The sequence below is a fragment of the Phalacrocorax aristotelis genome, chromosome 14 (assembly GCF_949628215.1).
Source record: "Phalacrocorax aristotelis chromosome 14, bGulAri2.1, whole genome shotgun sequence".
Taxonomy (NCBI): domain Eukaryota; kingdom Metazoa; phylum Chordata; class Aves; order Suliformes; family Phalacrocoracidae; genus Phalacrocorax; species Phalacrocorax aristotelis.
This window is the reverse complement of record NC_134289.1, coordinates 3,871,776-3,883,541: the sequence shown is the minus strand read 5'-3', so window position 1 is coordinate 3,883,541 and position 11,766 is coordinate 3,871,776. Positions and strand designations below refer to the sequence as shown.

Below are 11,766 nucleotides of genomic sequence, written 5' to 3'. Positions count from 1 at the left end.
ACAGGCGCTGGGTGCGCAGCACCCTGCACCCAGGGGCACCCCTCAACTGGCACGCAAGGTCACGGGACCTTTGCATCAGCGGGTGACGGACCAGGGCTGACCCATGGCAGCCCCTCGCAGCTCTGAGTTGGGGTCTCATGTGGCAATGCCATCTTCTCCTGGCCTCCAGGCTTGCCATGACAGACAGCTTTTGGTATTTTCTTTTCCCCTGTAAGTCACTCTCCTCCTGGGACATCTCGTACAGCCCTCAGGAGACCATATGGACGCTGCTCACCAAACGGGGTGATAAAACATTATCTGCCTGTCTATTACAGCTTTCTGCAGAGACAAAACTAACATGAAAAAGTGTGTGCAAAAGCAAGGGGAATGTGTGTGAGAGGATAGCCTGTTGGCAGGGACCAGCTCTCCCCGGGAGCTAGCAGAGGTGCAGGTTTAAAGTGCTGGGGCAGATCTCTTATCAGCCACTGCTCTCTCCTTCCTAGGCAGCTTGCAAAAAAAGAAATAATTTGTATTTCCTAACTTCTAGGCCCCAGCGACTCCCCAGACCCCCCAAAAAAATCCAGAAAAAGTGGTTTGCAACTCACCAAAGCAGCAATGTAAGTCCCAGCACTGACCAGAGAGCTCTGGCAATAGCAAATGCCCCGTAGAGCTGCAGCTGGGGTACAGCGCTCTCCCAAGCCCCTGCTGCAAAGCCTGCAGCTGCTTTGGGCCATGCACGTCACACAGGCATAGCTGCGAGGCTTTTCTGCAAACACGGGACGTGCGCACAGACACGTACCTGGGTGTCACTGCATGTGAAGTCACCCTGAAGCAGACTGCAAATAAGCAGCAGAGTGCCTGAGGAGCAGCAGCTGGCAGAGACCTGCAGTTATAACCTGCCCAGCAATCAGGAAGGGAGGGAGGAAGCTGTGAAGCTGCAGTGGGACACAGCTGTGCAAGCCACAGCGGATGTGCCATGAGGTTACCCCTGCAGGAAAAGCCATGGGGAAAAGCTTAGGGCCAGAGCTGGTGAGTCAGGCAGGGAGCCTGGGAACTGGCTGAGCCAAGCCAACAAGTACCCAGAGCTGGGATAAAACCCCCCGGTGTGTGTGTATATATATCTATATATGGGGGGGAGTGTGTGTGGGGTGTGGTGTTTGGCACAGTAGGGCCAAAACCCATGGGAAAAAAAGCTGAAGTTTTCCTAAGAAACTGTTCTACCCTTTCCATCCCTGCCAATAGTGGCAGTATTGAAGGGATGCAATGATTGCTATAGGAAAAAATATATTAGCAGTGCAGAAGGCATTTGGAGAGACAGCTGGAGCCCCCAGCTCCTGTGCGGGCCAAGGCTGTGAAGGGTGGCCCAGGGACAAGCCCCTGCTCTGGCCCATCTCCCCGCACTGGCAGGGGCTGCTGCCATTCTGAGCCGCCGGGATGCCAGGCAGGCTGCAAGGGTCACCCCATCGGTCAGCAGCTGCTCCTGGGAGCGAGTGCTCCCCCAGAGGGACCCAGCACCATGAGCCAGAAGGAACAAATAACCCTATTTAACTCCATCAGCTTTGGGTGAAAACAGTAATTTTCTAAAACTGCTTTCCCTACTTACTCAATTATCCTCCACCGCAGTTATTCTGCTATGCCCAAAAGTCATCCACAGGCATCTCTCTTGCTACTCCACTCCTAATAATACACTTATTAAAACGACATGCAATAGCGTACAGATTCACCAGACTGTCCCTGTCACCACTGTGACAGCCCCAGAGCTGCCAGGGAACAGGGTCCGCAGGCAGCTGCCTGCAGTGTTTGCACAGCAGCCACGGAAGGACAGTTCCCATCCCAGCAAGAAACCCTCTGGCCACAACCACCCCAGATTGCAAGCCTTGAAGTCTCTCCTATCCATTTTAAAGCCAAAAAGCCCTCCTGGCCTGCTTTCCCAAATATTTTGGCAGTTGCAGCCTCAGAGTCCGAAGGTGAAGTGAGCTGTAGCGATGCTGTGTGAAACAGAAGCACCCAATACCTTAGCTACGCATGGGTGGAAGAGCCTTTCCTTGGTAAAAATCAAGCAGGGTTTTCAAAGCATTTGAAAAAGCAGGTATTGCAAAAGGCCAGAGGAATACAATGTGGCTGTACTTTAAGGAGTGACGTAGCATGTTTTTTGTTTAACCTTTTAAGAGGAGCCATTAAAAACACAAGGGAGGACTGAATAACTTCACGCCAGAAGATGTAGTGGTCCCACCATCACCGTGAGCAACAGAGGCCTGCAGGGGACAATTAGGAAGGAGTAAAGTAGGAAAGAGGAAAAGGTGTTACTTGAGGAGTTACAACAGCAGCAATTACCGCTGTAACTTCTATGAAGTATCCAGAGGAAGAAACACTGTTTTCTGTGAGCATGGCTTTAGCAGCAGCTTCAGTGCTCCTCAAAAGCAAAGCCACGTTGCCCTCAGCTCCCACCCCAGTCCTTCCCTCCATGCAAGTGCCACCAGTTGCCTTTGCCAGGTTGAGTTTGCCACCACAGTCCCCAGTAAAGTGGCGCTGGGGACCACCAAAGTGCCCCATCTCGGCTGTGCCCTGGGGATGACGCATTCTTCCACAGATGCCTGCCCGGGGCAGGAGGCAAGGCAGGGACTGCTCATTCAGAGGGAAGCGTGGCCTTTCCCTCCGGCCCCTCCTCTCGCTTGCCTTGTCCTTGAGTACTCCTTATTCCCAGCTGCTATCTGGCAGCGTGGTCCTATCATCAGGTGCTGTCCTTCATGCCGGCTATAAAGGCGTGCTGGGGTGCAGCATGCTCCCAGAGGCAGCCCTGCTCCTGCACCATGCTGCGGGCCACCGTCAAGCTGTGCTGCGGCATCGCCCACGACCACCTCCGCCGCCTGCCTGGTAAGCACCACTTGCCTCCCCTCCGACCTCGGGAAAAACAGGCACAGAAGAGGATCCCAAAGGAGGTGGTAAGCCTGCATCTGATGGGCATCCCCCTTGGGAGGTGCTCCCTTGGAAGCGTCACATCTATGCATCTATTTTCCTCCCGCCTTGTGCCATGGATAGGGTAGTCTTGGTCTTAGCTGCAAATGAACTTCCAGCAGAGACACAGGGCACCACGGCATCTTCCTCACATGCTCCGTGCTCACCAAAGCCGGCACACCTCTCCCCTAGGTTTGAAGATAGCAGCCGTTGCAGCAATGCAGAAGGACGTGAGAGGGCTGGTGGTAAGAGGACCCTGTCGCCTGCCTTCCGAAATTCCTCATTATATTCAGAGGCCGATGGGGAAGGAGACAGGTAAGCTCAGCCCGGGCCCTTGGGTACCACATTTCCTAGCCCCCGCTCGCAACCCCCTTGCCAGACATGATGGAGGGATGTGTAACAAAATATACCCCTCTCCGTATGATTTGACCCATATTTTAGGGGACAGAGTTAATTGTCTTCTCACTGCTAGGCTGGTCTCCAGCTCTCTGGTAGCTTAAAATCTTTCCCCGTACTGATGGCAAACTGGGTTAGCAGGGAGCCTGCGAGATTCTGGGAAGGTAAATTGCATTGGCTCGCCATAAAGGCAGTCAAAGCTTTTAGCAGAGGTTACAAGCACTTACCAGTGTTTTGTTGCATGTCTGCTGTGCCTCCAGTTCCACCACTTACCTAAAGGCTTGAAAACTGGCAAATTCATCTGGTGGTTTTGAAGCGTGGCTTGGCCCAAAGGCTGCCTGTGCAGTCTCAATAATACCCAAGCAACGTGCAATTTGTACCGCAGTGTTACTGGGAACTTATTTGGAAAGCCATTTCAAAAAGCTTCCAAGCAGTCAGCACAGAGACAGTGAATGAATGCCAGGGATGCTCCCGACAGCAAGGTTTCCTGCACCAAGCCCAGACCAAGAGGAGACCAGCTGCATGGTGGAAACAGTGGAGTAAGAGCCAAGACTTCGGGTCAGCAAAACCCTCGGCTCCAGCTCCGTTTGCACTCGTGTACCTCCAGCCACGTGTGCAGGGCAAGCTTTTCACCTTGCTCTGCCTTGCTCCTGCAGCCACCTGCCCCGCGCCTCCTGGAGACGTCAGCCCCAGCCGGCTCTCCAGCGTGGACCTCTCCTACACAACCCAGGGAGAAAGGGCCCTGCAGCAAGCGCTGAGCATCCTGCAGCAGCACACCCGCTGGCAGGCAGAAACAACGCTGGTAAAGCCCGGCTGCCTTTTGCCTTTACTGCTTCGTGCCAGGAAAGCTCTCAGGAGAAATGGGTCTGGGGAGGGGAGATTTGCTTCTCTTATTCCTCCTGCCTGAAGGGAAACCGTGGGCACAGGAGATGTGCCACGCGAAAGCGTGCACGGCAAAGAGGGTTTCCAAGCAAGCCTTTGTTAAGCACGTTTGCAAGCAAAGCTGCAAAGTAAAGAAACAGCACAAAAAGCCTGGAAGGGGAAACTCAGCTAATCGTGTTCCTGGGGAAAGCCAGGAGCATTTCTGCAGAAAAACCCAACAGGTTGCGACTCTGTTGCTATTTATGCTGTCTGTTCATTAAGCTGTTTGCGGAGTTGTTTAATTTAGATAGAAAGGAGCTTAAAATACGGAGGGAAAAAGCAATCGTAGTGGCATTATTTAGATAAAATAGCTTTCAACTGTAAACCAGGTGTTGACTAAAAAGAGGACTGGGATAACTTACGGCATTTCAGCACGTAGCCAGTGCCTCTCAGGGTGCTTTCAGGCGAGGGGTGACGCAGGCTCTCTGCTCTCTCAGGACTCGGGGGCCGCCGTGTCCAGCGCCACCCTCCCCGGGCTGGGCAAGGTGTTTCGGGCAGAGGTGGTCCTGGCCGTGCCGGTGGCACGGCTGCACCAGGAGCTGTTCGAGAGGATCGAGCAAATGCCCCAGTGGAACCCAACCCTCAGCCGGGTGAAGGTAAGTGGCGAGTGATGCCATTGAGGGCAGAGGGGCTGAGATTTCGCACCACCACGGCTCCTAGCATCCAAAACATCATATTTATCAAGGCTTTTAAGACTGCTGAAGGATTAAAGCTAATTCCACACTCCTGCAAGAGCAGGATATCACCCCAGGGACAGAAGATGTGCTTTACTGATGTAGAATCGAGCAATGTGTCATTTCCAGCCCCTTTTCCACACAGTGCCTGTTCACGGAGGTTTTTCCATACTGGGGGGCTCTGACGTTGCTCAGACTTTAATATCAGGCAAGAAAATGTTCAGGGGAACCACAGCTCTAAAAAAGAGGCAGAACCAAATATATCACACTGCAGAGGCACCGCCAGGAAGCTTACGAGTTGTCTTGGGCTTCTTTTGAGTATTTGCTTTATTTCTCAGCTCCCAAATCACAGAATATCCCTAAGCAAGCTGCCCACCTCAGAAAGCCTCCCCTAGCTCATCTGGGCTGGCTCATATGCTACCCAGTGGCTGTTTATTTGTTGCTACCACTTCCCTGTCCCTTCAGAAAAAGAAACAGCACAGGAAGATTCCCACCCCAGATAAAAAAAGGCTGCAAAAATCACCCGCTTTCCCCCTTAACAGCCTGCAGGGGATTGGGATTTAACTCTCACCAGGTGCCAGCCCCAAGCCCCCACCCCACACTGCTGTCCCCAAGGCAGCTCAGCCTCCCCTGGGCACGAGTAAGGGAGTGGTGAGGATGCCCCCGCAGGGGCAGCCACGAGACGCCTAATCCCCAGAGTGCTCCTTGCTCTGGCAGGTGCTGCAGCGCCTCGGGACGGACACGCTGGTGACACACGAAGTCACCGCTCCCAGCCCGGGCAACCTGGTGGGCCAGCGGGACTTCATCAGCGTGCGGCACTGCAGGAGGAGAGAGCGAGCCGTCTACCTGGTGGGGACCGCCACACACGTCGAGCCACTGCCCTTGCAGGAAGGGTGTATCAGGTACAGTCCCCCCCCTAAAGTGACCATCACAGGGTATCGTGTCCCTGCAGCGGGAGACCACCGCTGCAGCCATGAGCATTTGCACCGGCCATGGCAAGGGAGGCATGCCAAGCGCGACCTCCCTGTTGCATTTGCTCTGGGATCTCCTTACCCCCACTTTTTCCCCCTGGGAGGGGGGGACCCTAACTGCCCACCCCCTTGCCCACCACAGGGCTGAGTCCCGGCTGAGCTGCATCGTCCTGCAGCCGCTGGTGGGGGACCCTGGCCGTACCCGCTTCACCTGGATCCTCAGCGTGGACCTGAAGGCAAGTGCCACCGTGTTACTTGGGGTGGGACAGCAAGGGGTACTCATCCTGGCGTGCAAATGCACCTGCTTCCCCTGGACGGGCACCCCATCGCTCTTTGACCCATCAGGGCCAAATTTGGGGTGATTTCTCTCCCAAAGGGCTGGATCCCCGCATCTGTCATTAACCGCGTCCTACCGCAGTCCCAGGCAGACTTCGTTAAGCACCTCTGCCGGCACCTCTCTGCTGCTGCGTGCCCCTGAGCTGCAGGACAAGCTTCTGCTCGAGCACAAGAGACTCAGCCCGAGCCAGAGACCTGCTCCTGCGCCTGCTCATTGCCGCCGCGGCTGCCAGCAACGGGGTGAAACGGTGCCCCCCCCCGAGCAACCCTGGGCACAGAGAAAACCCTTCACCCAGCACCGTGCTTCTGCTTCGGGGATGGAGCAGACCACCTGCAAGCTGGCGTGGCCAAGGCAGCACCGAGCCTTGCATTAGGGGTTGCCTAAAAACCCTCACCCCAACCTCGCCCACGAGCAGCAACGGTAGCTGGTGTTCGGCCCCGCTCCGCCCCGCCGGGCACAGGGGAAGGGGGTGGGTGCCGAAACGCACCCCGGCGCTGGGAATCGCTGCCCACCGTGCCCGCTTGTTCCGCGGCTTCAGCCCTGCCCCGCTCCCATCACCCTCTATTACCAGACCATAGCATCAGTTGTCAGTGCAAGCTCAGGGGTCTTCCTGGCCTGAACTGGCAACTCATCTTTATTTATTTTGGAACGGCTAAGCTATATATTTATGTGTGTGTATATATGTGTATAGATATAGGTTTTGCTCCTGCTATGCCAACAGTCGCAGGCACAGCCAGAGCAGGTGTATGGCACTGAAGCCACATCCCAGGGAGTCAGAAATGTGCTTTTCACTGTTGGCTACATTGACTTAGGGTACTGCAGCATGGAAAGGGGTGGCAAGGCAAGTGAGAAAGCAGCTAACAGAGACAGGCAGCAGCAGGGTCAGGCTCAGCCCCGCGCCCCCGTAACGCAGCATCGTGCCCTTAGGGACCATACATCCAGGGGAGCGCGTCACTGCAGGCCTGCAGCACGATTAAACCCCCCGGTAGGTTTTGTCCTAGGAGGATCCCCAGGAGACCACCAGCCACCCTATGCCCACAGCCCTTTGCAGCAGCAGGGACGGCTAATCCGGTGATCCCAACATTATCCTGCACCCTGGGAACAAGCATATTGTGCCACAAAGCCGCTGCCAACCGCAGCTAGAAACAAGCCTTGCAGGAGTGAAGCCGAGCAGCTGGGTGTCATGAAATATTATTACAGCTATTGCAGGGTACTTGTAATTTATATGTCCATGGGTTTTGCTGGGTCTTTGTCTTACTTAAGGGGAAAAAAAAACCCCAACATCTCAAAAGAGCTATGTAAAACTGGATGATAAAGAGGAATGGCTGGGTTGAAATAAAGAGGTGGTGGCTTGCCGTGTGATATCCACTTCAACAAGTACACACGGGTCACACTCATATTTCCCCCCCTTATACACCCACCCCCCAAAATAAATCAACAAAGAGAGATTTCAATGTGGATTTTTTTTTTACATTATGTTAGAGTTAAAAAAGAAAAGAACCCAACAAAATTAATAAATATTAAAAGTTAAAAAGCTCTGAATCTCATATGTACAAAACTTTATACATCATCATAACACTGGACAAGGTTATATCACAGGAATGACTTGGTGTGTCCACCCAGCCCAGGAGGACACGGAGGGGGCCAGATGCACCCTGTCCTCACAGAGACAGGACCAAATCCCTGCTGGGAGCTGGGACATCGCATCGCTACATCCCCATACCACGGCTTTCCACACACCGTGGCACCTGCATGGTGAGAAGCGACCCAACCTCAGCCCACCCAAGGGATTTCTTGCGCTTGGCTGGAATAAATATCCCAGTGCTGGGTCCCGGCCCTGCAGCATCACCACCCCAGAGCATCCACATGTGGCAGAGGGGGGGAGTTTATCGCACCCTGCTTTAAATAATCTTGCCCACCTCTCGGCTGGAGGTGGGCGTTAGCACCTGCAGCGCAGCCCCCTTGCCCTGAAGCCCCCACAAGGGACCCTGGCTGGGGGATGCAAGGGGGCTGGGGCAGTCCTGAGCCACAGCTCTCCTCTGAGGTATAGCAAGGAACCACTGCAAATATTCCTAATGCAATAAAGCACTAATGCCCAGGACAGCACTGAAGGGAGGGGTGCAACTGAGAATTCGGGAGGAAGGAGTGAGCATGCATACACGCACATGTACTGCACCCTGGAGATATTACAGGCCATTCGTGGTGGGGAAGGTTTTGTTTTAATTCAGTGCCTCCAAGGGCCACGGGGCACGGGGCTGAACACTGGAGAAGTGCCTTGCTTCGGGCAGGGAAAGGCAAAGGAAGCTCAGCCCTGCCCCAAGCCAGCCCAGTAGAGGGCTGTGGCACAGCCTGCATCGGCCCCAGTCCCCCTGCCCCACGCTGCTGGGGAGAGATGCTCCTTGAAGAGTAAACAAAGCGTTATCTTTGGCACAATAAATAAATGCTGGCGCTCCGGCGGAGGCGGTGCTGGTGGATAGGCTGGCAAGGGGCACGGCGGTGGTGTCACCAGTGAGAGATGAACCCCACCCTGGTACACTCCCAGTACCGTGTCGATCTGTGGGTACCAATACCTGCACGCCTCGGACCTGGACTCCCCGCTCCAGCGTTTGGTAGGCATCCCTCCATCTGTCCACTCCCACAAGGTGTGCTGGTTGCTTGGCTCAGACGTGTGGCTTTCTCCCGTCTTCCATGAAGCCCACTTCATAGCAAAGGGAGGGGTGACCTCCAGCCTCAGGTGCTTTTAAGAGGAGTTAGATAAATGCTCATCCAGCCTTGACTCGGAGGTGATCTGAGGACAGGAGGGTGCACGAGCCACTCTTAATATCTCTCCAGCCCTTTTTGTACCATTGGGTAACTCCAGAGGAGCATTGCAGAGGGAGTCCAATGCTAAAAAACGTCAGGAATGCACAGAGGTCTCCATTCGTTTCGATTAAAGCATGTACCTCAACCTCTCCCCTAGCCACGCCAGACTAGCAAAGGCTGAGGGGAGCTTGCACACTGACACGAGCTCCTCCGAGATGCTCCAACCTCAAGTTTCCTGCAGCCACACGAGTGCTACCAGTGCAGCGCTCTGCCCCTGCACCAACGGCACTGAAATCACCAGGCTTGAACAGCAGCACGTCCTAAAACCCGTGGGCTCCTTGGTGCGTGCCAAGCACCCCCCCGGCCACCTCACCTGCAAGCCCTGGCCACCTGAAGCCAAACACTGCCCCCAGAGATGCCCCGTCCTGCTCCTGTGGCGGCCAGGGAAGCAGCACCGCCAGGGCCAGTGGATGCACCTGCTCCTGAGAGAACCCGTTTTGCGATGCCAACCTGGTCTATCTGCCCAGCCTTGCCTTCCTCAGACTCCACCTCTCCAGCCCCAAAACCTCCTCCCTAACAGTGCTCACCCCCCACGCGAGCCCGCCTTCCCCCTGCCACCGCACCTGGAGGTGCTGGATGCCCTCAGCTGCGAGGCTGCGAACGCCTAAGCACCAAAACCACGGCAGCCCTCGGGGACAGCCCTCGGGGACACAGCAGGCCACCTGACCCCGCGCTGGGGAGGTCTGGAGGACTGTAACTCCTCCAGGCAGACCCTGTGCCTGGAGCTGGCCTGACACCAAGCAAGCTGCGCGCAGCCCTAGGCTTCTAAAGTGCTGTGCATATGTTTAGTACTTGGCAGAATATTTTTTAACGGCATTAAATCACCTCCCTTTCAGCCCCTCCCAAGCGACAAAAAGGACACAGATGAATCTTCCTCTCCTTTCTTTGCAACTGCCCCTAAAATCCACTGCTGGCTTCCCAGTCGTCTCCATTTAGGTGCCCCACAGACGCTGGGTACAAGGGTGCAGGGATCAGGCCGGTGGTCCCGGGGAGGCTGGGCATCAGTATCAGCTCGAGGCTGGCCAAGAGCAAAATTGGCTAAAAGGTCACCGCTGGGTGACAGGCAATTTTTACATGTATTTTTGGTCTTAGACCTTGTTCTTATTGCTCCTTATTGTTGCTTGGACCATCTCCTGCCTATCCTACAATACAGGACAGAAGCTGGTCTATAGTTTTCACGCTCCGTCTTCCCCCAGACATGTTTCCCAAACTCTCTACCCCAACGGGGACAGCCCAGGACAGCAGTTTGGGTGTTTCCCGACATCTCCCCTCCACCTCACCACCTCCCTCCGGTTGCTTGCCCCAGCTTCCCAGCACCCTCCCTTTGCTATCCCCAAGCTCCAAGCACCAGGGCTGAACCGATGAGCCAGGACCCTCCTCTCCAGCACATCTCGTGTGGCTGCTTGGGGCAGGGAGAAGGAAAAAGCAACATTAAAGCCCCCTCCCCAAATCTTTTTAGCACCTTGGAAGGAAGCGGCCCATTGCAGGTGATCTGCAACCAAGCTACTGTTGCTTTTTCTTGCTCCTTTTCACCTTTTTTCCATGCTGATGTCAAAAAAACCACATGCCACAGCTGGGAGGGCGGGGGGATCATGAGAAAAAAGTGGTTTTCCCAGGGATTTCTGGGTGAACAGGTTTGTTTCCAAACCCAGCAGCACCACCTGTGAAAACCATCGCTGGAAGTGGGAGAGAGAGAGAAAAAGAGGGGGAGGAGGAGAGGGAGGAAGGCAAAAGGCTTCCCCTGCCCTGCAGTGGGAGCGGGTTACCTGGCTGCCCAGCCCCTGCCCGGCTCGCTCAGGTCTGGCAGCCCCCCGGGGGAAGAACCACTGCCGGGCATCCCTCCGCCAGCAGCTGGCCTGGCCCGAGGAGCCGGCGTGGGGTCCCCACCGGGTCCCCCCCGGGCAGGGGCGGTGGGGCGGGGGGAAAGCGGTGGAGTAGGGCTGGGAGCGGTGGTTCCCGGGGGAGCGCTGGGGCCGATGGCAGGGGATGAGCCGCTGGTGGAGGAGGTTTTCTTGCCGCAGGATTCGCAGCAGAGCTTGTTGTAGCCAGGGATGGAGCAGTAGCGGGCCAGGACCTCCATCTGGCAGAAGATGGACTTGTCCCCGAGGCAAGGCTCCCCTGGAGAGGGACAGGGACAGAGCAGTGTCAGACAGTGCAAAGGATGAGGGCAGCATTAGGCTCCCACCCCTGCACCTTCCCGATGGTCCCAAAGGGCATGGGGTGCCACCCTTGCAAGGTGCTGCCAAACCTGGAAGTGCTTTTTGCCCCAGGGCAGCAATTTTGGCAAAGCTTCTATGGGAAGAGGGAGTGAGGGAGTTGGGAAACAAAGACAAAGCACTCAAGGTTTCTGTGCAGGGGAGAAAAACCAGAGCGCAAGGGAACCTCCAAACCAGCATCTTAAAACAGACTGTGATGCACCTCATCCCAGGTACGAAGCACCCTAAGCAACCCCTTGCTTGGAGCAGGGGGCAAAAGCCAGAAGCCATCTCCTCACTTGGGTAAACGCGGGAGGGCTGCAAAAAGTTCACAGTAAAAAGGAAACAGCACAAAACCCAGGAGGCGAAGGGAATGCAACACAGCGCCCAGCCGAGGGCAGTGGAAACTGCAGGATCCCAGACTCCACGAGATGGCAACCAAGCGGCAGGCTTTGCAGGGCAGGGAGCCGGCGCGC

General features: G+C 55.5%; 2 protein-coding genes across 5 annotated transcripts in view; one reads left to right on the top strand and one right to left on the bottom strand.

The window, feature by feature from the left end:
- The first annotated feature begins 2,789 nt into the window (after nt 1-2,789).
- LOC142064623 (steroidogenic acute regulatory protein, mitochondrial-like) lies at nt 2,790-6,374 on the top strand. Its single transcript, XM_075109828.1, has 7 exons — nt 2,790-2,853; nt 3,127-3,249; nt 3,987-4,132; nt 4,689-4,847; nt 5,643-5,827; nt 6,039-6,132; nt 6,273-6,374. Exons 1-7 carry the CDS (start codon nt 2,790-2,792, stop codon nt 6,372-6,374), a joined length of 873 nt encoding a protein of 290 aa, XP_074965929.1.
- A 1,307-nt stretch (nt 6,375-7,681) lies between these two features.
- ADAMTS14 (ADAM metallopeptidase with thrombospondin type 1 motif 14) overlaps nt 7,682-11,766 on the bottom strand; it is a 39,856-nt gene continuing 35,771 nt past the window's right edge. For 3 of the 4 annotated variants that reach the window (XM_075109344.1, XM_075109345.1, XM_075109347.1), the window contains 2 exons: nt 10,862-11,213; nt 7,682-9,087 (listed from right to left, as the gene is read on the bottom strand). In XM_075109344.1, the coding sequence (XP_074965445.1) occupies nt 9,051-9,087; nt 10,862-11,213 (389 nt within the window). In that variant the 3' untranslated portion in view covers nt 7,682-9,050. Of the gene's footprint in view, nt 11,214-11,766 lie in introns of all 4 variants that reach the window. The other variant, XM_075109346.1, reaches the window with a different exon arrangement.